The 25,464-nt window shown below is 46.6% G+C and overlaps 1 protein-coding gene across 1 annotated transcript in view; it reads left to right on the top strand.

The window, feature by feature from the left end:
* The first annotated feature begins 2,843 nt into the window (after positions 1-2,843).
* LOC8027793 overlaps positions 2,844-25,464 on the top strand; it is a 35,853-nt gene continuing 13,232 nt past the window's right edge. The window contains exons 1-2 of the mRNA XM_040221696.2: positions 2,844-2,910; positions 15,073-15,181. Coding sequence (XP_040077630.2) covers positions 15,084-15,181 — 98 coding nt within the window. The 5' untranslated portion in view covers positions 2,844-2,910; positions 15,073-15,083. The remainder of the gene's footprint in view (positions 2,911-15,072; positions 15,182-25,464) is intronic.

Here is a 25,464-nt window from a genome sequence, read left to right as displayed (position 1 = left end):
CATAATCCTAATCCTAAGCTAAGACCAGAAGCCCCGCCTTCAGCGCCCCACTTCAGCGCCCTAGTCTCAGACGCTGTTTCTAGCAAGTCCGCACTGGTTTGGAGCGCACTTTCGTTTATTCTAGCGTTGAATATGCACGTGACAAAAACCTCACATGCGCCAAGTTTTCAGTCACCAAGAGTTCATTCAGTCACCAAAACTTATGCATTTTTACTCGAGCGACGCTAAAACGGCTTAAATTAGTCTAGTCGCATTTTTAGAGCTCATGACCACCACTAGGGGCTGTACCGCGGCATGGGGTTGGCCCGAGTAAAACATATCGAGGGGCTTTAGGCCCGAGATGCTCGCCTATTCAATCCAATGAATGGCCAAACTCTCCCAATACACGGCTCTGGATGGGGCCTTGTAGTGGCGCCATTCAATCCAATGAATGGCGCCACTTTGAAAAGTGGCGCCATTCATTGTTGTGGAAATGCACGAGACACGTGCCGCGCTCCGCTTCTGGGAAAAAAAACATGGCGTTTGGAATCTAGCTTAGTGCTGCGCTGTGCCGCCGTGATCTTCCCACGGGCTGCATGTTTCACGTACCTCGTGCATTGGCGCACCTTGCGCTACTTTGAAAACATGGGGATGCTTTAGGGGACCTATAGATATAAGCGCACAGCTTTTGCAGCGGCGAAGACCCGAAACACAGTTGTTCGCTCGGGAGAAGTACGTTTCGGCGTCTCGCCGCAGCGGGGTGCCAGTCACGTGGCTCGCCTAGAGTGCCTTCATACACACGCGGGCTTGTGCTTAATTTGTGATATCTGAGCCATTTTTCCGCCCAATCGTTTTTTTTTTTTTTCTTTAGGCATTTTGATGTGCGCGCAATCCGGTGTCACTCAGCTCGAGCCCGTAGATTTGGCTAATGCATAGACGCCATTTCCCCGGCCAAGTCACGCACCAAGTGCGCGAGAGCGTCACGCGCTGGCACATTTAGGGTAACAATGGGTGTCTCCACCCTGAGACGGACAGACAAGCAGGCACCCCAGGCTCGCCTCTCATCCGTAAACTCATCCGTAAAGCCCCTGTATCCTGGGAAAAGTGATGTAATTCATTGTTGTGGAAATGCTTGAGACACATGCCGCGCGCCACTTCTGGGAAGAACGTGGCGTCTGAAATCGAGCTCAGTGCTGCCCTGTGCCGCCATGATCTTCCCAAGAACTGCACGTTGCACGTGACTCGTGCATCGACGCACCTTGAGCTACTTTTGAAACATGAAGCGGCTTTACTCATCCGTTGTCTGCCGCTCCACCTTTTACATTTCGGTGGCCGCTTCTCGTAGCGATCTGCCAGGCTTTGTCAGTATATAGGAGGCTATGGCTAAACATAAGAGTCCTGAAGATGAAAGCACACAAACACCATCTATACTTTGATTCACTTTTGCATGGTTCAATCCCCACCCCGGCCCGTTTCGGTCTGGATGAGCATCGTACCGGCGTGCGGTCGTGTATCACTGCTGCGTGATGCTCGTTAAAGACCCCAGGATAGCGGTTGTACTGGACTGGCTAAATTTCTCATCTACAGCTGGGAGACTCGTCGCCCCTTGGAGGTAGATCAAGTTCTAGGCTGTATGAACATAAACCCAACTGCATGTTTCACTCTAGCAGGAGCTATTTCAGCCGCGCATGCTAAAAACGCGAGCTAGCTGCTTTGGATGAAGCCTCGGCGGCTGCACAAGCGCTCGTGCAGCGAGTGCTCCAGTCGAGGAACTCAGAGCTATTCGCTCGCGCTTGCACATCCTTTGCAATTACTCCATGCCAACGTTATAGTACAGTGTAGTTATAGACAGATCTCACCAGCCAGTTTGACTCCGCCACCGCTGCCGCAATGCATCGAGGGAATTGTAATCTTTCTGCACGTGCGACAACCACGCTGGAGCTCTGCGCGTGTGGAGCATGAGGCGGCACGAGCCGTCTTCTGCACTGCTGCTGCCTCCTGCAAACTAAAGTTATGGTGGCGTCACGCATGCGCCTAACGCTTGGTGAGATCGGTCTATTGAAACCCTCAGTTGGGAAACTCACACTTGAACCCCGGGCCGCTGGCGTCCACCGAGACCGGGCTAAATACGATAACAGCGCCACCCTTTAGCGACGAGTTGAAACGTGAAAGCAGCATTACATTGCTTCTGCGACATGACCCTGCGAGATGGCGCCCCCGGCCCTTGACCGACTCGACGAGCAGCCGTGCAGTTCCCGGAGTGGACGCTGCGGGAGAAATGGCGGCGTTGCGATCGACATTAGCTCGGTTTTCGAGTACGGATCGGAACCACTTTTTTAAAGCAGGCTCTATGGCAGTTTCCCAACTGAGGGGTTCTAGTAACGTTGCTCCATGCTAAGATAAAACGAAGTATAAAACGAACGTTGCTTTTTGTTGTTGTTCCTGATTTTTTTTTTTTTTTTTTTTTTGCAAATTACGTGGCAAAATTAGCATAGTACTTCTAGCAACTTCCCGATTCTGTGCACCAGAATACACTTTTATGTCGAGCTTCTAACTGGCAAGGTATCACGCATTAAAAAAAATATCTAATCGCACTTTTGAAGATTTTAACTACGTTGAATTGCATTGGCCAAGATATCTCGAATGAAGCGTGCAATTAAATTTTATGACATTAGTCACCTCAATTTCAAATCCTACCTTCTTAGAATAAAACATATCTAATCAATTTCATTTAGTTATGGTTTTTCTAGAATATGTTTTCGTTTTATCTGTTTTGTGCATTGATAGCTACTGAAATACGACGTTGTAAACAGGAAGTCTATGAAACATAGTTTTTTTTTTCTTTTTTTTATCTAAAGACGACGACGAAGAAGAACCGTCTTCACCGCCTGTCGCTTGCAGAACACACGTCGCGCTTCATAAGAAAAAACGGTAAGTGCCTCATCTTTAAATACCTGCTTTGATTTCACTTTTATTAGGCACCGCGTCGTAGTTGCGCTGGGTGAAATAAGTTTCCTACACTCGATCAACTTCGAGCAACGAATTCCGAGTTGCTGGGTTCGAATACCGGCAGAAATGCCCACATTTTTCACAGAATACGTCACGCAAATAAAACTTCAGCTGCACGTTATAAGACCCACCCGGTTGTCTAATTTACATCTAAGTCCTTCGGCCGGGCGTGCAAAATGTTCTTTGTTGGTGCAACACGCACGTCCCCAAGATCTACCTTTATCACTCAGATATACAGGGTGTTTCCCAAAAACGCTTACAGGGTTTCTTTTCACTACAAAAATAAACTACGCATCTCCGCACACCCATTCTCCGCCCAAAAGGTACCGCTAAAGGTTTGACCAGATGCCAAAGCTTCCGCCCGAACCGATATTCTATTCAAAAATTATAAGTGATTTTCTGAAATTTTTTAATGGAAATATTGGGGCCCATTTTCGCTCGTTTTCGGTTTCTGTCGCCATAGAGCTCCAAGTGTTCGAGAGCTCCATCGGCCGTCGTTTTCTCATTGAAACTTCAGAAAGTCACTTATAACTTTTTGAATTAGACATTGGTTTCGGCTGAATCTTTGGCATCTGGTTCCGACCTCTAGCGTTACCTTTCGGCGGAGAATGGGCGTTAGGAAATGCGTAGTTTATTTTTAAGGTGAAAAACAAAAAATCTGTAAATAGTTTTTGGGGGGCCACCTTGTACATTATACTATACTTCGCAACCGACGCTACGTGCTAATGGGACTAACTAAACAGCGTCAAAAGCGCACCATCACGTTGTTCTTCATGTTTCTGAGCTCGTTCTGTCATCTCTGAACCAATCATAGCCCGAAAAGGCCTGGTGACTTGCACTTTTGAAGCTGGTTGATTGGTTTCCCTAGCTCGTAGCGTCGGCTGTGTCTGGACTAAAAAACACCCTCAATATTTTTTTTTAATTTGTGATTACGACTGTTTCCAGCTCAGTCAGTGTCTCTATTTTCTTTATTCTTTTTTCGGTATTGTGTGTAGTTTTATCAATATCACGGGCTGAAAGTTTGATATCGGGCGACTACTGCAAAACCGAAACTATTTGGTCGAGACGGATGGCAACACTGATCATCAGCGGTTACGGCCACGACGTGACGTCACCGTGGTGCTTCGGTATGCGGTACAACTAAAGCCCCTGTATACGGAAAAGTAGCGACATCCTTTGAAGAATGCCGCCTGCTATCTTGGAGCGATCCAGGCGGCGCTACCGTCGACGCGCGAGCGCGAAACATAGATAGCATCTTTGATCAACTCGCACCGGAATCGCCCTGAAACCAGCACAGTGCACAGCGCTCCTCGGTCGTGCAGCGCGATGTCGGTGCAACATCGAGGACAAACTGCGCCGCGCCGGTGCACCGCGGCGAGCTCCACCTTGCGTCACTTCGCGTTTTGTTCGTTTATTTTGCGTAGGTCAGCGCACGATGCCCGTCTGCTGTCAATTTCTTTTATTTCTTTACTCGCGGATTTGACGGTCCCACAGAAATAAACATCGTGGACGTGATTGTCGATGGGTTCACGAAGCGGGTGACAATTCCACATGTATATGTTGGCCATCATTATTGGTTCAAGAAAACGAAACGCCAGATAATACCGTACCTCGCTGTCATCGAAACGCCTCGCGCCGCTTTCCACGAAGTTCGTGCTTTTCGGGCGCTCCTTGCCACCGCAGCAATCGCCAGTAATCGCGGTGATGGTGAGAAGCTCGTCGTCTCGCCGTCAGAAGACCCGAGGAAATCATCTAGTGCAGCTGCAAGGCGTGTTCGTTTTTGCAAGATCGCCATCTCGATAGTCTGCGCGTCTGCTACTCCCGCCATCTTCTCGATTCCCGCTCCCGGCCGCAATGCCTGATGGGACTGCACCCCGGCGCACCGCCGATTTTCTTGGTGCACGTTGGGGCAACGAAAAGCCGCACCGCGAGGATGCGCTTCGTTGATCGAGGACGTACGGTGCGCACCGGTGCACTTGATCGAAGATGAAGGGGCGCACCTCAGTGCCCCGGTGCGCACCGGTGCGGATGATCGAGGATGCTAAGAGTAATCTACACAAGGTAAAGAGCGGACACTGCCGTAGGCCACAGCGTCCCGTATAACAATTAGCGCGCCAAACGGTCGATGAGAAAAGCTTACTCTTGATTCCGGTTCCGGTGGTTTCAGTTTCGGTTTCGTTTCCGGCGCTTTTTTTGCCGAGCTTGCTGTCGCGCGGCTTCTCTTACTTGATGGCACAAATGCTTCTTATTAGAGGCTTCACACCACGAAAGAGCAAAAATTGTCTTTACTGCTGTGAAATATTAAGATAGCTATTCTTGTCATACTGCTTCCGTTTGTTTACGTGTTTACGAAGTATTTTCAGGCAACAACAAAAAGTGCTTCAGAATGATTTATTTTGAGGTCAATCATAAACAGACTTGAACAATTCAGAATCGCGAAGTATTCTTCATGAGGGCACACACATTCATATCAAGAAGAAACGTTACAAGAGTCCCACATTTACCAACACTCCAAACCTGAACTTTCCAGCGATGGTAAACTGTTTGATTGAATTAATCATTGGTTGTCACAATGCTGAGCAGTTTCAGTAATGTGGACATGTGGACATAGCTATCATTAACAAGTACTGTAAGCGACTTTATTGTTGCGAGCTCGACATTTAGCGATGTGCCAGTTTCGGGAATATTTCGCGAGCACAAACTTTCACCACCGTGAGTGACATTGCATGTATTTATGTCCATAGGGCAACTTATTCACGTTACCAATTTCTTGTGAACTTGATCAAATCGCGATATTTGCGAAAATTAGGTCCACGCAAAGACTAGGTCGTTTACGCTATTAGGGCACAGCCTAGACTGCACAGATTTCAAAGAAGCAGATTCAATGTCAATATACAGTACCCTATTTGGAGTAGCCTAACACTTGTCGTAGGCTAACAAAAAGGACCTAATTCAGACCCAGGGAATATTCAACATTCCCATCTATATTCAACACAATGAGTGCACAGTAGAAAATATAGCAATGCTAGTACAGGGCCTGTGGGAATTACAGCAAGAACAGGCAGCTAAGGTCAAACCACCTAACAGTGTTAGGTAATAAAAATATACAAAAAATCTGTTACCAAGGTAATCACACAAGATTGGGTCAATATACAAGGCACATTGATTAAAACATAAACATATCGGACACGCTCGGCATACACTCAACGCACACACCCATCAAAGATCACTTTGCTACAAAACGTCCTCATCCCGTATATAAAAAAAACTATGTCCTGCATTATAAAGTTGCAAAAAAGCCAGAAATATAATCGGCATGCAAACCTCACAACCCAATTAGAAATCATTCTTTCATAGGCGCCTGAAACACCATACCATACTAAGCTTCGAACTTGTCGAGTTGAGCGCCAGCAACAGAAGAATGAAACCGAACTTTTTCCAAGTTTCGATTAATAAAGCGCACATGCCAGCACAACCGCACCCTGCAAAATATCTTCAAAAACCTCCGCTGACACTCCTCGGAGCATAAATGCAAAAAGCCAATACGCGACAGATGGCGATACAAAACATCACAGACATTGCGCTGGTGTGTTACGCTTTCTATAACACACATGAAGTGAGATTCCAGGCTCTGAATGTAAGTGAAAGCAGCCTCCGAAGGTACAGTTAATTACCGAACATCTTTCCTGGATAATGAGAGGCTTTAAGCATTGTAAAATACTGGTGGGGCCAGTTCAAGTTGTCAGACCCTTCCCTCAGTGACCCAGAACAGAGACAACCCTGTGAACTTTTTTCCAGGAACAGCTTGATTAGAAATCCTGGAACATAATAGGTGGCAGAGTCGTCTATTATGTTAGAGTCTTTACTTGATACAAGTTCCGAAATATTGTCCAATGGAGGGAAGTCGTCCAAGGGGGCACATTCCACGGCATCAGCGATTGAGGTTGTCTCTAGTGGAAATGGGGACATCTCCTGAAGGAGGTTAGTGTTGTCATCTTCAACATTTCCCTTTTCCGAGAGTTTTAGGAGCTTCCTAATCCCAATGTGCTTCAGTCCACAAGTAAACTGATACACATTAGGATTGGTGTTGCAGCCGTGTTGTTGTCTCATCTGCCAGAAAATATTTTCGAGGGCATCTTGCTGCAGTCGCCGCGTAAAAAGAAAGCTGAAGTTATATTTCTCAGAAATATCCTCCCAGAGCATGAGGACGGCCCTGATAGTATACCTGCCACCCAGTGACTGTTTGTGGCTGCCGTCTACCCTCAAACTTCCAGGCTGCCACCCATGGAAGTTGGTTGCAAAGGAAATCAACCATTTCAGTGTCGCCGTTTCAAATCGCATAGCGTAACTTTTGTTCAGATTTTTTTGGTCTCGAGCTGTTAAGACAGTCAAAAAGTTTGTCCATGCGGTCACAAAAGTATGCCGTGGACATGGCCGCCTCAGGGAGCTGTCTGGCATAAACAAGAGCTAAAAGTGCAACGCATACTGATGAACTGAGGACCTGAGTCGCACGTTTCACCTTCATGTTACTGAAAGGTTTCTGGTGAATATGCCAGTCTGTTAGTTTCGGGGCTAATCGTAGTCGCATCTCGTGCGCGGAGTGGTAAAGTTGCACAATGTAGTTCCAGTCTACAGTTTCACTCCCGATGTGAAGCTTGTGGGCCTGCAGGTTGTTACGGGTGGTCTTTATCAGGTTCGGGACATCAAAAATAAAATAGACACTTTCATTTCTTACTTTCAAAAATGGCTGCTCAACAGACACTCCAAGTAGATGCGCCAAACTTACGTTGGAGGCACCCTGGTCACAGACCACTGCTTTGATACTAATGCCAATGTCCTTCAGCTGCTCAGTCAATGACATAAGCAGGTTACGAGTTACAGAGGATGGTGTTGACGTATGTCCAATAGTATATGCTACAGGTTGCACCCACCTCCTAGAACTCCAGAGAGGAGGAAAACCTGGGCTCTGTCAGCAATACTGGAAGTTCGCTCAACACCATCATCTGCAAATCCGAGGACAACATCCTGCGCCACATGGTATGACAAGTTCTTTTTCAATATCATCTGGTCAAACACTAAAATACAAATGCGGTCGCGTTCATTCCATGACTTTGTTTTTGAAGAAATCGATGACATAAAGCCTGGAATGATACCTGGCGTCATTTTGACATTGGCGAGCCACCTTCGTAGTGAACGCCGAGATGGTAGCGTGAACACTGAAGACATAAATCGGTATGCCCGCGGTCCATAAAAATTCAGATGGAGAGCAAATTTCTTCAGCCACAGTGGAAATCGCTTCCCCTTGGCCTTCGACCTATTCTTTACATGCGATGATATGAGGTGAAATACCTCTTCAGAAACATGAGGCCGAATTATTTCCAGAGCTTGAGAAGCTGTCTGAGGCGTCTTCAGCTGCTGTTTCCGCAGTCTGGCTATCGTCTTTCTGTAGCTGGAAATTCTCGCCTGGAGTCGCTTGATAACGTCCTTGGGCCTTTTCGTGAGCTTGTGGCAAACAGGTGCAGGATGGTTTGAACCGGCTATAAAAATGGCAACAAGTCAGTGAGATTGAAAACAGTTGCAATAAGTGCAATACGATTTAACCAGTACAAGCACCACTAACCAGTTCCTGCTCCAGAGTAGAGCAAAAATAGCTCAATTGAGAAATCATGGTTTTTGCGCAAGAGGACGAACCCAACGGAGTACAAGAAGCACAAGCGCGCTTGTGCTTGTCGTCCTCCCTTGTGTTTGTCCTTTCGCACAAAAACATGATTTCTAACGTTTACCAACTCGCCCAACAACAGGTCATTTTATAGCTAAGTAACAGCAGGTGCACATTCACACTTCTTTAGGAAAAGACAGTATCAGTAGAGAGCAATATTCACCCCACTATGAAGCAACGCTTTTATAACTCAAATTTAGAGCCACATTAAAAAAACACGAAAATTCACCCCACCATGAAGCAACACCTTTATAACCCCAATTTAGAGCCACATTAAAAACGATGCATTCAAGCTATGTATGAGACAAATCAAGGGCTGCTTCTTTTCCTTAACAATTTTGTCTGATGAGATTATTTTTGTCAGTTTTTATCTTCAAAGAAAAAGTGGTAATTCAGCACTAAAATTAGTATAACTGACCAGAGATCGCTTAGCCCAAATCCCCACAATACAGTTAAGGCATCCAGTCAACCTTAGCGCTTGATTTAAAAGCGCATTCTAGTAATTAATTATATTGTGAAGAAAAATAAATTATTGGGATTTTTTTATATGCTCAAGTATGCAAATGGTTCCAAGGAACTATTGACAAGAAGGAGCTCACGCCAACTTACCTTGCGTCACGTGGGATTCGGAAAAACTTTGTGCCGGGTTTCTTGTGCGTTTTACCGTTGGTTTTGCACCACGCGACACAGCAGTAGCTACTGTAGCAGCAACTGGAGGGCATCTGAGAAAAAAAAAATGTAAGACATAAACACAAATATTCGTAGCTCTTAGTACGATAGCGCAGCCCATGTAACAATAATAACACGCACGGGGAAAGCCAGCTGCTGTCTGAGGTTTATTTCGCAGCGTCTGCTGGACCTCTCAGCATGCAAATAACGGGTAAAACAAACGGACACGATACACTTCGCTTTTTTCTCTTGCCCTTGTCTGCGCACGCTGTGTTTTGCTCGCGACTAAGCAATAACAAAGAAATGAGAAAACGTCTTACCTTCTGAAGAAACCTGTTAGGCGCAGACAATATCCACGTTGTGCTCACATTCTGCTCGCTGTGCTCACATGTGCTCAACACAAAACGCGTTGACAGGTGTCAGGCACCATGCGGTCACGCCGTCCACGCACGCACGCGTCCGTCCGTCCGTCCCGCTCCAGCCACTCCAGCCGCTTTCTCAGAGCAACTGCAGGAACCGGAACTTGCCCGTACATCACGTGATCCTCTTAACGTAATAAACAAAAACTATTTCACCCTTTATGATACTTGCAACAATTTTAAATATAATAAAATCAAAACTTGAGTATTTATTTATAACAAACCTCACGAAATATTTTCATTCTTTGGCACACTGGCACCACTTAGCGGTCGGTGAGAAAACTAAACGCTCGGCCGCGAAACGGCTCGAGTGGCCACTCTTTCCCTTGTGTAGATTACTCTATGCGCGAAAGAGCAAAATATGACAATAAGAGCGTGCATAGAGCACAAGGAAGGAGAAGGAATGCCTATGCTGTCGGAGTGCAGTGCATGCTATGAGCTCATGTTGCCAATCAAATAACGCCGACTGTGTAACGTCCCGGCTTTCATCGTCTTTCTTTGAGCACATTCTTCGAGGCTGGTAGACCGTGACAGTGCGTTTTTGATCCTGTGTGTATGTAGTTGCGTGTCTTTCAGCCTTTGACTGTGCTCTGACTCAGGTATAGGAAGGCCGTCTGATATCTTGGAGCGATCCAGGCGGCGCTACAATCGACACGTGGGTGTAAAATTGCAAAACATAAAGATAAAAGGTGTGCGCGTCAGAGGAGGAGGGAGAACATGTCGCTACCTTTCTTATTCAGGGACATTAGGTACAACGTGCGGAATCGACTGTAGCACCATTACGACGTGACATCACGAGGGGTGCTGCCGTACGCGTCGCCCAGTGTTGAATGGCTAGAAGCTAACCCACTTGCCGCCCGCTAAAGGGCAGCTGGTCGCATCTTTAAAATCGGTTTTTGATGGAATACGTGGCTTCACTTTGACAAACTATTTCGTCTGTTATCATGGTTCATGCCACTAAAGCAATACCCGTCATTTATGTTCGTTTCGTTTTCGACCGGAGTTGCCCTTTAGGCTGAAACGTAGTATAGGCTAGTCGAGCAACGGTGTCAGCCTTGTTGTACAATTATATTTTGCAGCTGACCCTTCGCGTCCGTCACCATTTTTCTGACCGCCGAAGTCAAGGTAGTCAAGGCGACGGAATATAAACGATGATACATCTGATGAAAACATTCAAATATTATAGCGCTTTTTTTTTCAACGTTAGTTTAATTCATTGAACCTTGGTGTTGAGCGGACGTATTCTCCACCCCATTTGCAGTCTTTCTTTTCACCTCAAGTTTCCTTTTAAAGAATGGAATGCTTTATAACGGATCCCCTCTGCACCATGAAATTTGTCCGCCTGTCCGTCCGACCCGCGCATATCTCACGGCAGTGCATGCCAGCAAAACCAATATGGTTGCCGCTGGGTGTCAAGCCGTGGTGTAACACGTCGTCAGGTCCCTGGCTAGAACGTTCCAGATGTCTTTGAAAGGTTTGACGCGTGAACCCTTAAAATTCACTTGAATGGATGGATGGATAATAACGACTGTACACTTTATAACGGGGGTAGCTTGCGCCACCTAGCCTGAAAACTTTAATATGTAATTTAACCTTTCTTAAGCCGATGAATTTCTGGAACTATCACCAGACCGTGGGGTGATCTCCAGGATGACCTTTGGGAGATCGGGAAAAATAAAACTAAAAACATTACCCCCCGCCTTATGCCTCTGCGTGGGAGTCGCCGATTTTCTTCTGGTCAAATCATGTCCGCGTCACACCGGACCCACTGAGGGACAGGATTGAGACTTTGGGTCTGGGCCACGCGGGAGGAAGTCCCAAGTTTCCTTTGTCCCTACAGTCCCCCAGCTGTGCTAGTTAATTTTACTTCTGTGCACTTTTCCAACGTTGTATTTTTCTTCTTTTTTTTTTGTGGTAAGGTGTGAAGATAGACGAGTTTTTGCATAATCAAAACAATTTAAGCACCACAACAATGCGCAAGGGACAAGTAGAAGACACAGAGAAACACAGTGCTGACTAACGACATGTGTTTTCTTTCAAAAGAGAATAGATTGACATAAAAGACGAAGAAAGAGAATATTATACAGAGTCAAGGTTACGTTCACAGTCACAGTCACGGCCACAGAAATATGCCAGTCTGATTAATAAGAGAGAATTCACTATCAGAAAGGGTAATTGATTCTACACTTACACAAACGTCAGGTCCAAAATGTCTTTAATAAAAAAAGGCCTCATGAATTTCTTTAGCGGTCTTGTTGTGATGTTTGGCCATTACTTGTATATTATTTAACTACGGAGTGCAGTCACAACTTTGACAATGTACAGCGATATGTCCCGATGTAATGGCTCCGTAAAGATAGAGTCCTCTCAAGCCCGGACGTTTACACACCTCGTCTGTCCTACATAGATCTTTCCACAGGACAGGGGGATTTCGTAAACGACACCGACTGCACGCGCTTTATATTTAAAATGGTTTTTCACTTCACATAACACAAGTTTTCGTCCTACGTTGTAAATTTCGTAGCATAACCGATGTAGTTTTGGCGGTGCGGAGAAGGCTACTGGGGCATCTAACTTCTTGGCAACCTTTTTAACCCTGGGAGGAGGAGTATGTACGTAGGGAATCACAACTGGTCGAGAAGTAGGCTTATGTCGCAAATTCGTAGATATGTTAAGGGAAGTTCTAAAAATCTTTAGAAGAAACTCCGTGACACCTACAATGAGATCTCTTGGAAAGCCCAGTGAAAGTAGCCTTTTGACTCGATTAAGGAAACTACTCAAGCTCCTACGCAAAAATAACTTAATTAGAGCAGCTCTCATGGAAGATTCTGCAACACCTCTCTTTACAATCTCAAAGCATGTGGAATCGTAACTGAGAAGAAACGCTTTAGTTCTTGGTTCATAAGCCCAACAAACATGACTTTGCTCTAGCCGGAGGTTTAGATCTAAAAAAAAAAAATGTAAATTAGCCATTTGGGTCCTGACGCTTGTGTCAGTGTAGGTTCAATTACCCTTTCTGGTGAATTCTCTCTTATAATTCAGACTAACACATTTCTGTGAACTTGACTGTGGCCATGATTCTAACTGGGTCATTCCATGTCAAACGTCCCAGACGTTGCGCTCGACCCCTTCCGATTTCTAAAAAAAATTCATGGCCTGTTGCCGCAATGTCCGTAGCCATGCCCTAAAATATTTTTGGCGAAACATTTCTTTTGGTGACGGGGGCGCGGTTTTAACTTTTAAAAACTTTGTGAAACTAGGCATCACACAATATTTCATTAAAACTCTGCTTCTTATGGAAACACCCAACAATATTTTTTTTCTTAAATTTGCACGGCTTTCGACTTACAATGTGGTTCGGCTTGTAAAGTTTTGTTTAATTTAAATATTTTCTTTATAAATAAAATCTTTGAAATTTTTAACATTTTTGTTTGTTTATCAAAAAAATATCTATATGCTCCCGGGACTTAATAGAACGTTTTACCGGCTGACCTGCAGGTATATAATCTATAATAAATGTTTCAACCCGCTCAATTAAATATCTCGCAGTAAACAAAAATCATGAAGTTGCAAAAAAGTGCGTTTTGACGCATAAACAGTCGTTTGTTTCACCTCGAGGTGGTCCAAGTAAAAATACAAAATATGGTGGGTTTGAAAGAACAATCGATAATTTTTTGACTCTGAAAGTTTAATCAGAGTAATTTTTGTTTAAAGCGAGAAAACAAATTTTTGAAGTTAAACTCTCGCACCACAATCCGGCGTCGCTTCTTAACGCCTCTTCGCCGCACAGCACGCCACCTGCGACGATATCTGACACGATTAGGTCCAAAGAAAGAAGGGAGTTTTCTGCCACTTCCCCTTTTTTACGTTGTTTTTATTTCTCTGGATATTGCTTTTGTTGTTGTTCGTGTGTGTGTGTGTGTGTGTGTGTGCGTGCGTGTGTGTGTGTGTGTGTGTGTGTGTGTGTGTGTGTGTGTGTGTGTGTGTGTGTGTGTGTGTGTGTGTGTGTGTGTGTGTGTGTGTGTGTGTGTGTGTGTGTGTGTGTGTGTGTGTGTGTGTGTGTGTGTGTTTTCGTTGTAATGTCGAAAAGCGAGCAAAGCACGTGTCGCACGGTGTCAGGGTGGCGCCGGAGGCAGGACAGGCGGAAATCCTCCCTGTCGTTCTCATCGCTTCAGTGACTTACGAGTAGGAACTGAGGAAGAGGAGGGGATGAGAGCGCGAGGGGACGTCAGGGGGCCGAGCTCTGGTGGAAGCGATAAGGGGCTAAGCTCAAAGCCTTTGCCCCCACCAGGCACGTAGCCAGGGGGGGAGGGGGGGGGGGGGGGGGCATGGGGCCCGGGCCCCCTCCTCCAAAAAAAATCTTTCATTTTGCTGGGATCTCCTCTCCCCCTCCCCCTCATACAGCATTTTGTCATGAGCGGGCGCCCCCCCCCCCCCCCCCCCCCCGCAAAAAAAAAAAAAAAATCTTCCATTTTGCTGGGACCTCCTTTCCCCCCTCCACCTCATACAGCATCCTGGCTACGTGCCGTTGCCTCCAACCCCGTCCGAACGCGAACGCTGGACGCCGGCGTTCGAACGCGTTCGAATCGTAAGCAGAGAGAAAGGCAGATAGCTTTCCCACTTCTCATTCCAACCAAAGCTTGGCCCACTGACTCGCGCGCTCCCATCCCCTTCTCTTTCTGGGTTTCTACCTGTATAATGGCTACAGACCCGTGGCTCTGGGGCAGGGGGCGTGAGCGCGTCCGCAAGACTTGCGCAAGACGCGACCATGTTATGCTGGCTGCACCATCCGTGTGGCGCTTTAACGTTCGATTTCGCACGTGCCACGTTCGAATACAATGTTGTTACCGCGCATCCGTAAAAGCGCGGCAACAAAACGCCTAAAAAAATTATGCAGCTTGCGGTTACAGCGTCCCATTAAACATTTCTTTCATCTCTGTTTTCTTTCATAGCTTCCGCGAGCACGTATGCCTCACTTTACGTGACAGCGAGGCCGAAGCTACTTGCAAAAGCACGTCCTCCTGAACGACGCTCGCACTGCGCGGGCGCGCGTGCTTGCCATAGTCGCTGAAAGCTCGCAGCTCGCTCTTGTAGCCTCTGCTACGCTGACACTTAGAATGGAGCGGAGTAGAAAAAACTCTAGTGGGGAAGCGCATTGATGCAAACAAGAACCAAATATTGTATTTTGCTCGCCTGGAGCGCTGCTCAAAACCGGCGTTCCGTCCCTTCTCTGATTTTTCTTTTTTTTTTTTACTCACGTTTCTTGGCAACGTCCAGGGTACCTAAATATGAAGGAGAACGAAGGAGCAGCCGAGGACCGCCCCGAGAAGCAAGCGGCACTCACCGAACCCCTCACGGAACCGGACCTCCTCGCTGACTCGACCGGGCAAGACAAAACATTTATTGTTATCGCTTCATTTCAACTAGTAAGAGCGCGCGACACCTAAAAGAAGAAAAAGGATAAGGGGAGTCGGAATTTGGTTGAATGCGCGCCACCAACGACAGCGTTCGCGTTGCGTCACATCATATCCTCCTCTATGATCACAAAGCCTGGAAGTTCGACGACGGAGGCATAGAGTGCTCGGTCGCAGATTTGGAGCGCGAGGATCTGGTAGTACAGAGCATCAAAGAGCCATCTCTCAGCAAACCTAGAGTAGCTGTGTAATCTCTTCTCGCAGAGCCAGAGCATCGCGTTCCTTTTCCTTTCGCCGCCATCCCCATATTGGGTGGTCACGTGTTCAGAACTGGAACTTCGTGAGGGAAAACTCCCTTGCAGAGCGCCGAGTTTCGGGGGGAACATATTTTCCGCGTTGCGTTCGCAAAATATGCATCGTAGACTAAAATAGAACGAACCGAAAGCTGCCTAAATCATTGAACATTACGTGTGGCAACTAAATGCAGTACAACCGTTTTCTTTTTTTTTTTTTAATAACGCGAGTTATGTTATTAGAACATCCGTTTCCAATGTATGGCAAGCAGACGACACAGACAACGATTGCGTTGCCCGCGTCTGAGGCTCTCGCGGCGTGATACGTCACACTCGACCTGCACATCCGGCCATCTTGGCGAGTCGGCGAGCTCTCATTCGAAGGCGAGAAGACGGCGAGTTCTTCAGCCGCTGCCTTGTTTACCGCAATGAATTTTGCATGCGCGTAGAAAGAGCCCCGTGAAAACGACGGGCTGTAATGTTGCGAAGTGCACAAATCGCGCGGAGAGCGGCAAGAGCTTGTACAGGATTCCGAGGGCGAGGAACGACGTGAGACGCCGCCTCGTCTGGCTTTTGCGTATGGGAAAACGATCGCCAATTCGTATTTGCATAGGAGATCGGCAACGGCGACTTGACAATACTTCACCACGACACGACACCACCACGACCATGCATTCCTAGAAAAAACGGTATCTATACATCCTCCTAAAGGGAGGAACGGTCTTGTAACTTATGTTTCTTTAGAAAGGGAGAAACTCTCGTCCCTGAAGCAGGAAACCAAGGTTCCTCCGTCGCCTGCATCTCATTATGGCGGCCCCGAATCGAGCACATCGAGCTCAATAACGCTTAACGAGGACGCTACGTTTCTGGTACGGGACGAGAGGAGCAGCAAATAAAAGCTTAACACGAGCTTTCCGCGAACTGAGTTTATTTCTGAAGCCAGCTTTTCTCCGCAGGTAAAGACTTGCGTTTCAAAAGCAGCTACTCAGTCTACTCAAGGTCAGCACTGCGATGTTAAACGGAGAAAACAGATACCCAGTTACTTCGCGCACTTTACTTCTTACCTTTGCTCTTCCTCGAGTAACGATTCCTTCGTCAACCGCACATCACGGAGGAATGGTAAACCGATTCGCGAAACCAAAATTCGCCCTCAAAATGAACAAAATCGAAGCCGCTGTTTCACGGTAACCAGAAATCGGGTAGCGTGAAAGAAGGTTAAATCGCTTGCCCCTAGATGGCAGGGTCAAGCAGAGTAATCTCAATTCGCCAGGCTAGGTGGCACTAGGTACCGCACAATTCATGTTCTACAAAAAAAAAAATGTTTTCATTTTCTGACGCCACCATTAATTGAGCTTTGGGAACCGTTATTATACACATATGTAGACACATTACGCATGCTGCAACCATCAACTGAACATATACATTGAGCGCGTACACATACACGTCACAGACAAACATCAATACAACAGCAAACTAACCCGATCACTTCTTAATTCCGAGCGCTGCGTTTCGTCTTTTATAGTGGTCGTTTTCAACGTACGGAATTTCTCGGTAATCGCCTAAGCAATAAAGAATATTCCCAGCATGTTGATTTTTTTCAGCAATTTCATACCTCTGAGAGTATTTTGAACGGCTCAGGTGATTAATTTTTTAGTAAAAAGTAAACGCTCATGCCGTACTTATTTGAAAGCCAATAAATCAAGCCGCTCCAATGCGGTTCCAAGCCACGCGTTTGTTTCCCCGCACGGCACGTCGTAGCCAGTATTTCTATTGTAGTACTTGTTTTTCTATTTGTGCTGTTCGCGCACGGCTGCAATTGTCGTCTTGAATTAATCTCTGTAGAGCGGATATTCACTCAGCTGGAAGTGATGCTTCACAGGCAGAAAAATCGCTTTTCGGTCAACTTGAATGCAGTCAAAGCCGCGACTTGCGGCAGGTTCATTCATTTCATTTCATTTATTAGTTCCCCTTAAGACCCACGAGGGGTATTACAAAGGGGGGGACATTGGTGAGAAACACAATACGCCTCGCAAGTGGGCTCATTTTCGTCTTCTGCGCATGAGAAAGGAAGTAGCGGTGACGTGAGAACGCCGAACCCTGATTGGCTGATCGCGACCCCCTATCTGAGCGTCGTCTGCTCCTTTGCGACGTCGTCTGTTCGCAACGTCGTCTGCGTCTGTCTTACGTTTCCTGCGAATTTCGGGAGTGCAGGTCTTTACGAGCGAGCTTGACTTCGCCTTTCAGAGAGGGCAGACGAAATAACTCGAGCGGTACGTTGTTTTTGTCTAACAACTAGCAGACGCGCATCAAGGAGAAAAGTCAAAGGACTCACTGGCGAGGTGTCCCGAGGAGCTGAGGTTTGTTTGCTAAGAACCGAGAGTAAGCGTGTTAGTGCCCGCAAGTTCCTTCCCAAATACTTTTTCCCTCCTTTCGTGTGCGGCGAGACTTCTCACTTTTTAACGGCGTCGGCGGGTTGGCGCAGTTAACGTCGTCTGCTTTATGTCTGCTAGTCAAAGCGATGGCTGCTTTACCTTTCCCGCGTCTGTCGCAGATTCACCGCTTTTTCACCGGCGAGAGTCACCGTTGCCTCCGCAAACAAGGAGATAAAAAGAGGAAGAAAGTGGCCTCTTAATCTAAATTTGAGGTCAGTGATCAAAGTATAATACGGGAAGGTTTCACAAGGGTCGCGCGGGCATATTCCATTCAGCACGCCAGCGGGTTGTGGGCAGACGGTCGCCGAGTCGCGGACTGCCTGCTAGGCCTAACTGCCGTACTCGCTTGGTCGCGTTCTGTGGAATCGTGGCTGTCGGAACTTTTCCCGGGTGTTTGTGGATCCAGCGTTCTCGTTCGTCGTGGTCTGTTTCAAGTACTTTTTACTTTTTTCTTGCTGCTTGGAGTCGGGACGCGTGAGAAGCGCATGTAGAAAAATAAACGTCCGTGGGTCGTCGCGACCGCGACGCTGTCGGTCATGCTGATTTGATCGCAAGAAGTGCGTAAGACGGCTTCGGAGCTGTCGTAGGATTTCGACGTAACCTGCGCAAAACTTACGAAAATTTCGTTTCGTGAATAGGAATTTGTTCTTAAGTTTTGTCTGACGCACATTTTTGGCGTAAGATCGTTTCGTAAATCTGGCCTCTGCACTTCCGAAAGTCGCAGGAAAGGTAAGACAGACGCAGATGATGTTGTGAGCAGACGACGTTGCAAAGCAGCAGACGACGCCCAGATAGGGGGTCGCCATCAGCCAATCAGGGCTCGGCGTTCTGACGTCACCGCTACCCCCTGCGCAAGAAGCAGACGAACTTGCCCTCCGCATACAATAATGCCACAAGATAAAAAAATGAATTCAATGGGCGTATCACAGGTGCAGGTAACCAATAACAGCTTCGGCAAATTCTTGAGGCTCCGTTATCGTAACAACGGCTTCTGGTAACATGTTCCAATTTTTAATGGCGAGCTGCAAGGGTGAAAACTTGTAAATATTAGTCCTGGGAATGTCTAGGTGAAGTTTGCAGGAGTGGTCAAGTCGGCGAGAAATGAAAGAGGCAGGTATACAATAAATAGACTTACGAGATGGAGAGTGATGGAAAAGTTTATGAAGTAGTTTTAATTGGCATACAGCTCTACGTTCACTTAAAGGAGGAAGATTGAGAATTGATTTCAAAGAGGTAACGCTTAGAGAGTGGTTATAATTCCTTAGGATGAAACGTGCAGCTTTATTTTGGATGGATTCTAACTCTTTTTCAAGGAAGACTTGGTGGGGGTTCCAAATGGCAGAAGCATACTATAAAATGGGGCGTGTCAAGGCGTCATAAGCTACAAGTTTAGTTTCTTCAGATGCGAGATATAGAGTACGACGCAGAAAACCAAGAGATTTGTTAGCTTTTGCGGCTATATGATTGATATGACATTCCCCAAGAGAGGCTACTTGTTAGAAAAACTCCTAGGTATTTATAATTCATAACTTTTTCTGCACAGGCGTTAAATAAAGTGTAATTGAATACAAAGGGAACTTGTTTAGTGCTGAATACCATGAACTTAGTTCTTTGAACGTTAATTTCCATCTGCCATTTCCGACACCAAGACTCAATGCTAAAAAGGTCATCTTGTAAGGAAATACAGTCTGCTATATTAGTATTTCTAGCATACACAACACAGTCATCAGCAAACAATCTTAAAGTTGAGTTAATACAATTTTGCAGATCATTATTATAAGGCAAAAATAACAATGGTCCCAGCACGGTTCCCTGTGGTACACCTGAGCGTACTTCCATTGATGAAGAGGCCTGATTATGAAGTGAAACATACTGCGTTCTAGATGTTAAAAAGGATTCTACCCATCTTATAACGACTTCGTCAATACGGAAGGAGAAAAGTTTTTGAATTAGCAGGCAATGGGGGGAACTTTATCAAATGCTTTGGAAAAATTGATGAAAATGGCATGGGTATCAGTTCTGGCTTGTAAGCTTCTATGAATGTCAGTAGTTAATTCAAAGAGCAGTGATTCACATGAAAGGGACCGCCGGAAACCGTGCTGGTTAAAAAACAGTAAGTTATTGCAAGAAATGTGATTCATTATCTGTGAAAATATAACATGTTCCATCAGTTTACCAGCCATGCTAGTCAAGGAAATGGGTCAGTAATTTGTTAAAAACATTTTAGATCCGTTTTTGAACACTGGAGTTATTTTAGCATGTCTCCAGTCAGCTGGAACGTCACCGGAATTAAGAGACTGATTAAACAAACTGGATAATAAAGCACACGACACTTCATTTGTTAGTTTCAAAAGTTTGGTTGAGATTTCGTCAGGACCAGGGGCGGAATTGAAGGGGAGATTGTTTATTAATTTTTCAATACCAGCCGGTGAGACATCAAACCTAACCATTTCATCGACAGTTTCATGTGAAGAGGGCAGCGAAGTCAACGGAAATATTTCCTCAGTGAACATGCTAGAAAAAACACGGCTCAAAGTCTCACATGCCTGAGATTCCGTGAACTCGTTTCCGTTGGAATCGGTAAATTTGGTTGGTAGAGAGCTTTTGGGAGTTTGCATAGTTCGCCAGAACTTTTGAGGGTTAGTTCTTAGAAGATTTTGAAGATCGTAATTAAAATACTTGTGCTTAGACTTTTCTACCTCATACTTGTATTTTGAAGCACATTCATGATATTTCGTCCATCTGTCAGAAGACCCTGATAACTTGGCGGCTCGAAGAAAAAACGTTTCTTTTTCCTTAGAAGCTTTGTTAGTGTAGCAGAGAACCAAGGCTTCTGGGAGCCAGACTGTATTGAAATCCTGGGAACAATTTTATTTAATGACTCGACCAGAGCCCCCTTAATGAGTTTCCAATTTTCTTCAACGATTCTTTTTTCAAATTCATCAAAAAACGTGGCTGCGAAATGAGACATGTATTCATGAATTCCGTCTTTATTTGCATTTGGATAACAAAAGATGGTCTTCTTAAATCGCGTTTGACGTAGCAGAGGAATTGAAAGTAAACATCTTCGACAGAAATCTGTCTGGTTTGGGGAACAATTCGGAAAAAAAGAAAACTCAAACCAAAAGTTTTGAAACAACAGTTCCCAACGTTTCGGGGTCGACTTGACTCCTTCTTCAGGGGTGATTAAAAATGGAATCATTTTAGTCAGCCCTGAAGAAAAAGTCAAGTCGACCCCGAAAGGTTGGGAACTGTTGTTTCTAAACTTTTGGTTTAAGTTTTCTTTTTTTTCGAGCAGAGGAATTGAAAGTTCGACGTTAACTGGAATGTGGTCACTAAGCGCTTCGAGATATGAAATTTTACTGAGGAGTTCTGGGTTATTAATAAAAAAGAGCTCAAGTACAGCTGGCTGGTTTACTACTTGCGATAACGAAAATGAGGTGTTAAGTGTACAGAGCTACGCCGTGGCGAGCTCGAAAACTTCTACCGCTCCTCCCAGCGCGACACTTGGAGGGCAATTTCTCCAGGAGTCGTAGTATATTTAAAGAGCAAAAGAGAGGATAGCGTTTTTTTTTTTTTTTTTTCGATTTACCTACCATTATTTTTTACAGCGGAGCTGTTAAGGGCTAGGTTCCCCAGGATCGTGTCCGGTAACAAACGCCTGTCGACACAAACCTACCTGGACAGCTACCGCCATCTATAAGCGACGGCGGCAAGCGTGCAACCAGTCTAATTGCCGCCGTCGCTCGTAGATGCCGGCAACCCTTCCAGCTATCATAGAAGAACGGATAGTTGGGCGCGTTGGTGGGAATTCATCGTATATGAAACGGCGCGAAAAACAGATGACGAGAAAGAAGAAGCACAGGTAACGAGCACAGCGCTCGTCACGTGTTACTTCGTCCTCGTCTGTTTTGCGCGCTGTTTCCTGCGCTCTTATCAGTTTCGGTATAGATATAGGATGGGTCGGCCGCGCGTCCTTTCGGGGAAGGAAGACTGGCTGCGGAAGGAGTGGCGACGTACGCAGCAGCGCGAATCGGTCCGCAACCGCCGCAAAGCCGTTGGCGCCTCGACTTCCACTGCGTCGAGCGCTTCAAATTTTCTTGCCAAAGAAGAGCACATCGCTCGCCTGGAAAGCCCCATTATGAGGAAGGGCGGTTGCGTGTTGATGAGACCGTCAAATGGAAGCCACGGAGGCTAAGCGCAAGCTCGAGGCCCGGCGACAACTGCACTCCACACCGGCTCAACAGTTCCCGGGCGCGACGGTGAGGTTCCGGAGGGAATTCGTGGAGAACCCGTTTGTCGTCACGTGCGACGTCTGCAGCCGACTCTGGTTCGCCGAAGACGTATCCACGATCGGCGGCGTGTCGAACGAGAAGAAGCGGGAAACGGGCGCGTGCGCGTTGCGGCAGTGTATCGAGTACAGCTCCGCTGGTCTGCCTTCTTCACGAGACTGGAAAGGCTGAACGTTTTTAATGCTAAGATCCCAAACTGTAAATATACGTACCTTCCGTCATTTATTCGTACCTTTCCGTAGAAAGCAATCGCTCTCGGGGAGAAGACAACCGACAGTCACATTGGCTACTGTACGACAAGCTACGGTTCAGACCAGCGTTCCATCATGACTATCCGCACGTCGATCGATTGCACCTAATCCCTCAAGTGGTCTCGAACTCTTTAATGCAAAGCGGAATGTCAACCTGCAACACCCCGACCCCTCCGATCACGGTCCGACCAGCGGCATCAATGCCTGACAGTTTACATCATCTCATCTTGTTGTTACACCAGTGATACGCGAACACGCGGTCACATCGGCGATAATTCCAGACTTCCGTTCACAACGCACAACACTGCCATCGCGATGTTGCTGCTATGTTGCTGACACGCAGAAACAGAAAACCACGTTGACAGCCGGTTGGCACTCGGCATCAGAAAACAGAACCGAACTCAGCACAGAAGGTACCGGGCAGCCGGCAGCAAAACCTGCCTGTCTTGGACGCAGTTTCCGCGATTTCCATAACTTCGTCAACGTCGACACATCCACTGAGGACACATCGTTCCGCCTGGTCCGCATGGTTCAGCGTGGGCTGCGCAATATGGAGATGGCCATTTTAGCCACGCAGCGCTGCTGGCACTGCTCCGGAACCTCGCTGTTTCTAGCGGCTTCGGCTGCTCGTTTGAGAAAATTAGTGGTAAAAACATCAATGCAACCGAAATGTTCTGCACGTTTGGAGTAGAATACGAAATTACAGGCGGCCTTCGCTGCTGCTAAAGCTCAATCAACTAAACAACATTTATTAAACAACGTGCGCGACGTGCTCGAAAAACGAAACCGAAAGAAGATGAGTTGGGGGGGGGGGGGAATAATTTTTTCGTCTGCCTAGAGAAGGAGAAAAACGTCTCGTTCCTCCCCTCTTCTCGTGTCCGCTTGGGGGCGCGTCAGTAGAAGGGAGGCAAATGTGCCGTTGCTACGTTTTGCCTCCATTTTTTCTTAGAGTGTGGAGCCCTGGACACCACACACCACGACGACGCGTGTCCCGCGGGCGCGATTTTTGCAATCAGGAGGGAAACTGGAAACGACAGGACGACGATGACGGCTCGTAGCCGTACGCCACAGCAGGCCGCCTCGCGTCTGCGCCTTCGTGTCCCCTGCAAAACCGATCGTGGCTTCCCGCAGTGCTTGGCTCCAGATTGGCACAATTGCGATACTGTGCTACGCAAGCGTAGCATATACAGTTATCCAGTGGAACCTGGACTTCAGCGCACAGTTTTTGCAGCGGCGAGGACCCGAGACTGACTTGTTCTCTCCGGAGAAGGTGTTTCGGCGTCTCGTATATATGTGTTGTAGGGTATATATGTAGACATATATTATATATAACAGGGCAATAAAGAACGTTCTAACAACAACTGCAGCGGTGCGCCAGTCACGAGCCTCTCATCTCATCCTTTGTCTGCCGCTCCACCTTTTCCATTTCGGCGGCCGCTTATTTATTTATTTATTTATTTATTTATTGTACCCTCAGGGCCAAAAGGCGTTACAGAGGGGAGTGGGTTTAAAAAAAAAAACACATAGAAACAATACACAACAGCAAAACAGCAGAAGGGCTATAGTTCTGTGAGGCAATAGATGTTAGTTAAGGCATTTCTAAAACTCTAAATGTCCAGGATTTCGGCAACATCCATGGGAAGGTGATTCCAATACAAAGAGGTGCTGGGAATAAAGGAATGATGATATGCGTTAGTCCTGCTAGATGGAATGCCAACCTTGAATCTATGATCGTTCCGTGCTGAAAGATAATGGGGTTGTGTTAGAAGTCTTTGCTTGAGAGATGAATTATGATGATATATTTTGTGGAACAAACACAAGCGAGACACTTTTCTGCGGATAGAAAGATTAGGCAACGATAAGCTGTTTCAATACGGTTACGCTGGCGGTACACTGGCGGTAGTGTGCCGATCCGCCAGCCTTTGTCAGTATATATGAGACTATGGTCACAAAGCGCAGCTGTACCCCCTCGGACCTTTTCTAAAGGTTCGACCAACGTTATTAAACCACTCAGTTGGGAAACTGCCATTGAGACTGCTTTGGAAAAGTGGCCCCGATTTGTCCTCGAGCACCGAGCTAATGACGAAAACAACGCCACCATTTCTCCCGCAGCGGCCATTCGAGGAACCGCACGTTACTTCTATTTTGGCTTTAATCGGCCATTTTGGCAGCGAAACAGATGCAATGGAGGAGGCTGGGTGCCACCCCCGTCTCCCCAGCGGACGCGCCGCGTCTTACTACCGAAGTTAAAATGCACTTAGGTCGGGACGCGCTACCTGAATGCACCGCTGAGGATGGTTGTATAAGAATAATATTAATTGTGCCGCAAAACCTTGCAAACTAAAGATTTTAAAAACATAACGGGCCCTTTCTTTTGTACTGAACTCCAATAAATTTTATACAAAGAGTCTTTTCCGTTTGTTTTTACGCAAAAACAGGCTTTTTAAAAGCTCAATGTGACCATAGTACAGACAAACGATAAAGAGTGGCGCCGTTGTCGTATTTATCTCGGTCTCGGTGGACGCCAACGGCCCAGGTTTCGACGGCGATTTTCCGAACTGAGTGTTTTAGTAACGTTGGGTTTGGCTATAGACCTTTTCCGCTTACTCTCGCCCCCGACCGCCAAGTAGGCATATCCGGTATGGGTGACAAAAAAATATTAAAACATTTCAACCTGCAAATAGTAAAAAAATAGAGGTGAGGCAAAACGAGGATGGGTGACGGTTACGCCTATTTCCTAAATGCATTCTATTGGCGTGGGGATGGCAAAACAATGCTCTCGCCCATACTGGAAGTGACGATATTTCAAGATGGCGGCGCCCTTGTGAAAAAGGTCCGACTTCGGACGCAGCGAACGCAGCGCGCAGAACGCGCCCCCGTCCAGCGTTGCTCTTTCTGTGTTTTCACGTCTCTCGACCGGCAGGGGTCGCTCGGAGCTCAGGTTCAATCGTGTGTCCCGCAAATTGTGAGCGGCAACGACAGCGTCA

Source organism: Ixodes scapularis, unplaced genomic scaffold (assembly GCF_016920785.2).
Source record: "Ixodes scapularis isolate PalLabHiFi unplaced genomic scaffold, ASM1692078v2 PGA_scaffold1__304_contigs__length_218370807, whole genome shotgun sequence".
Taxonomy (NCBI): domain Eukaryota; kingdom Metazoa; phylum Arthropoda; class Arachnida; order Ixodida; family Ixodidae; genus Ixodes; species Ixodes scapularis.
Note: the sequence above shows the minus strand (reverse complement) of the source record. Positions and strands in the feature narration are given on the sequence as shown.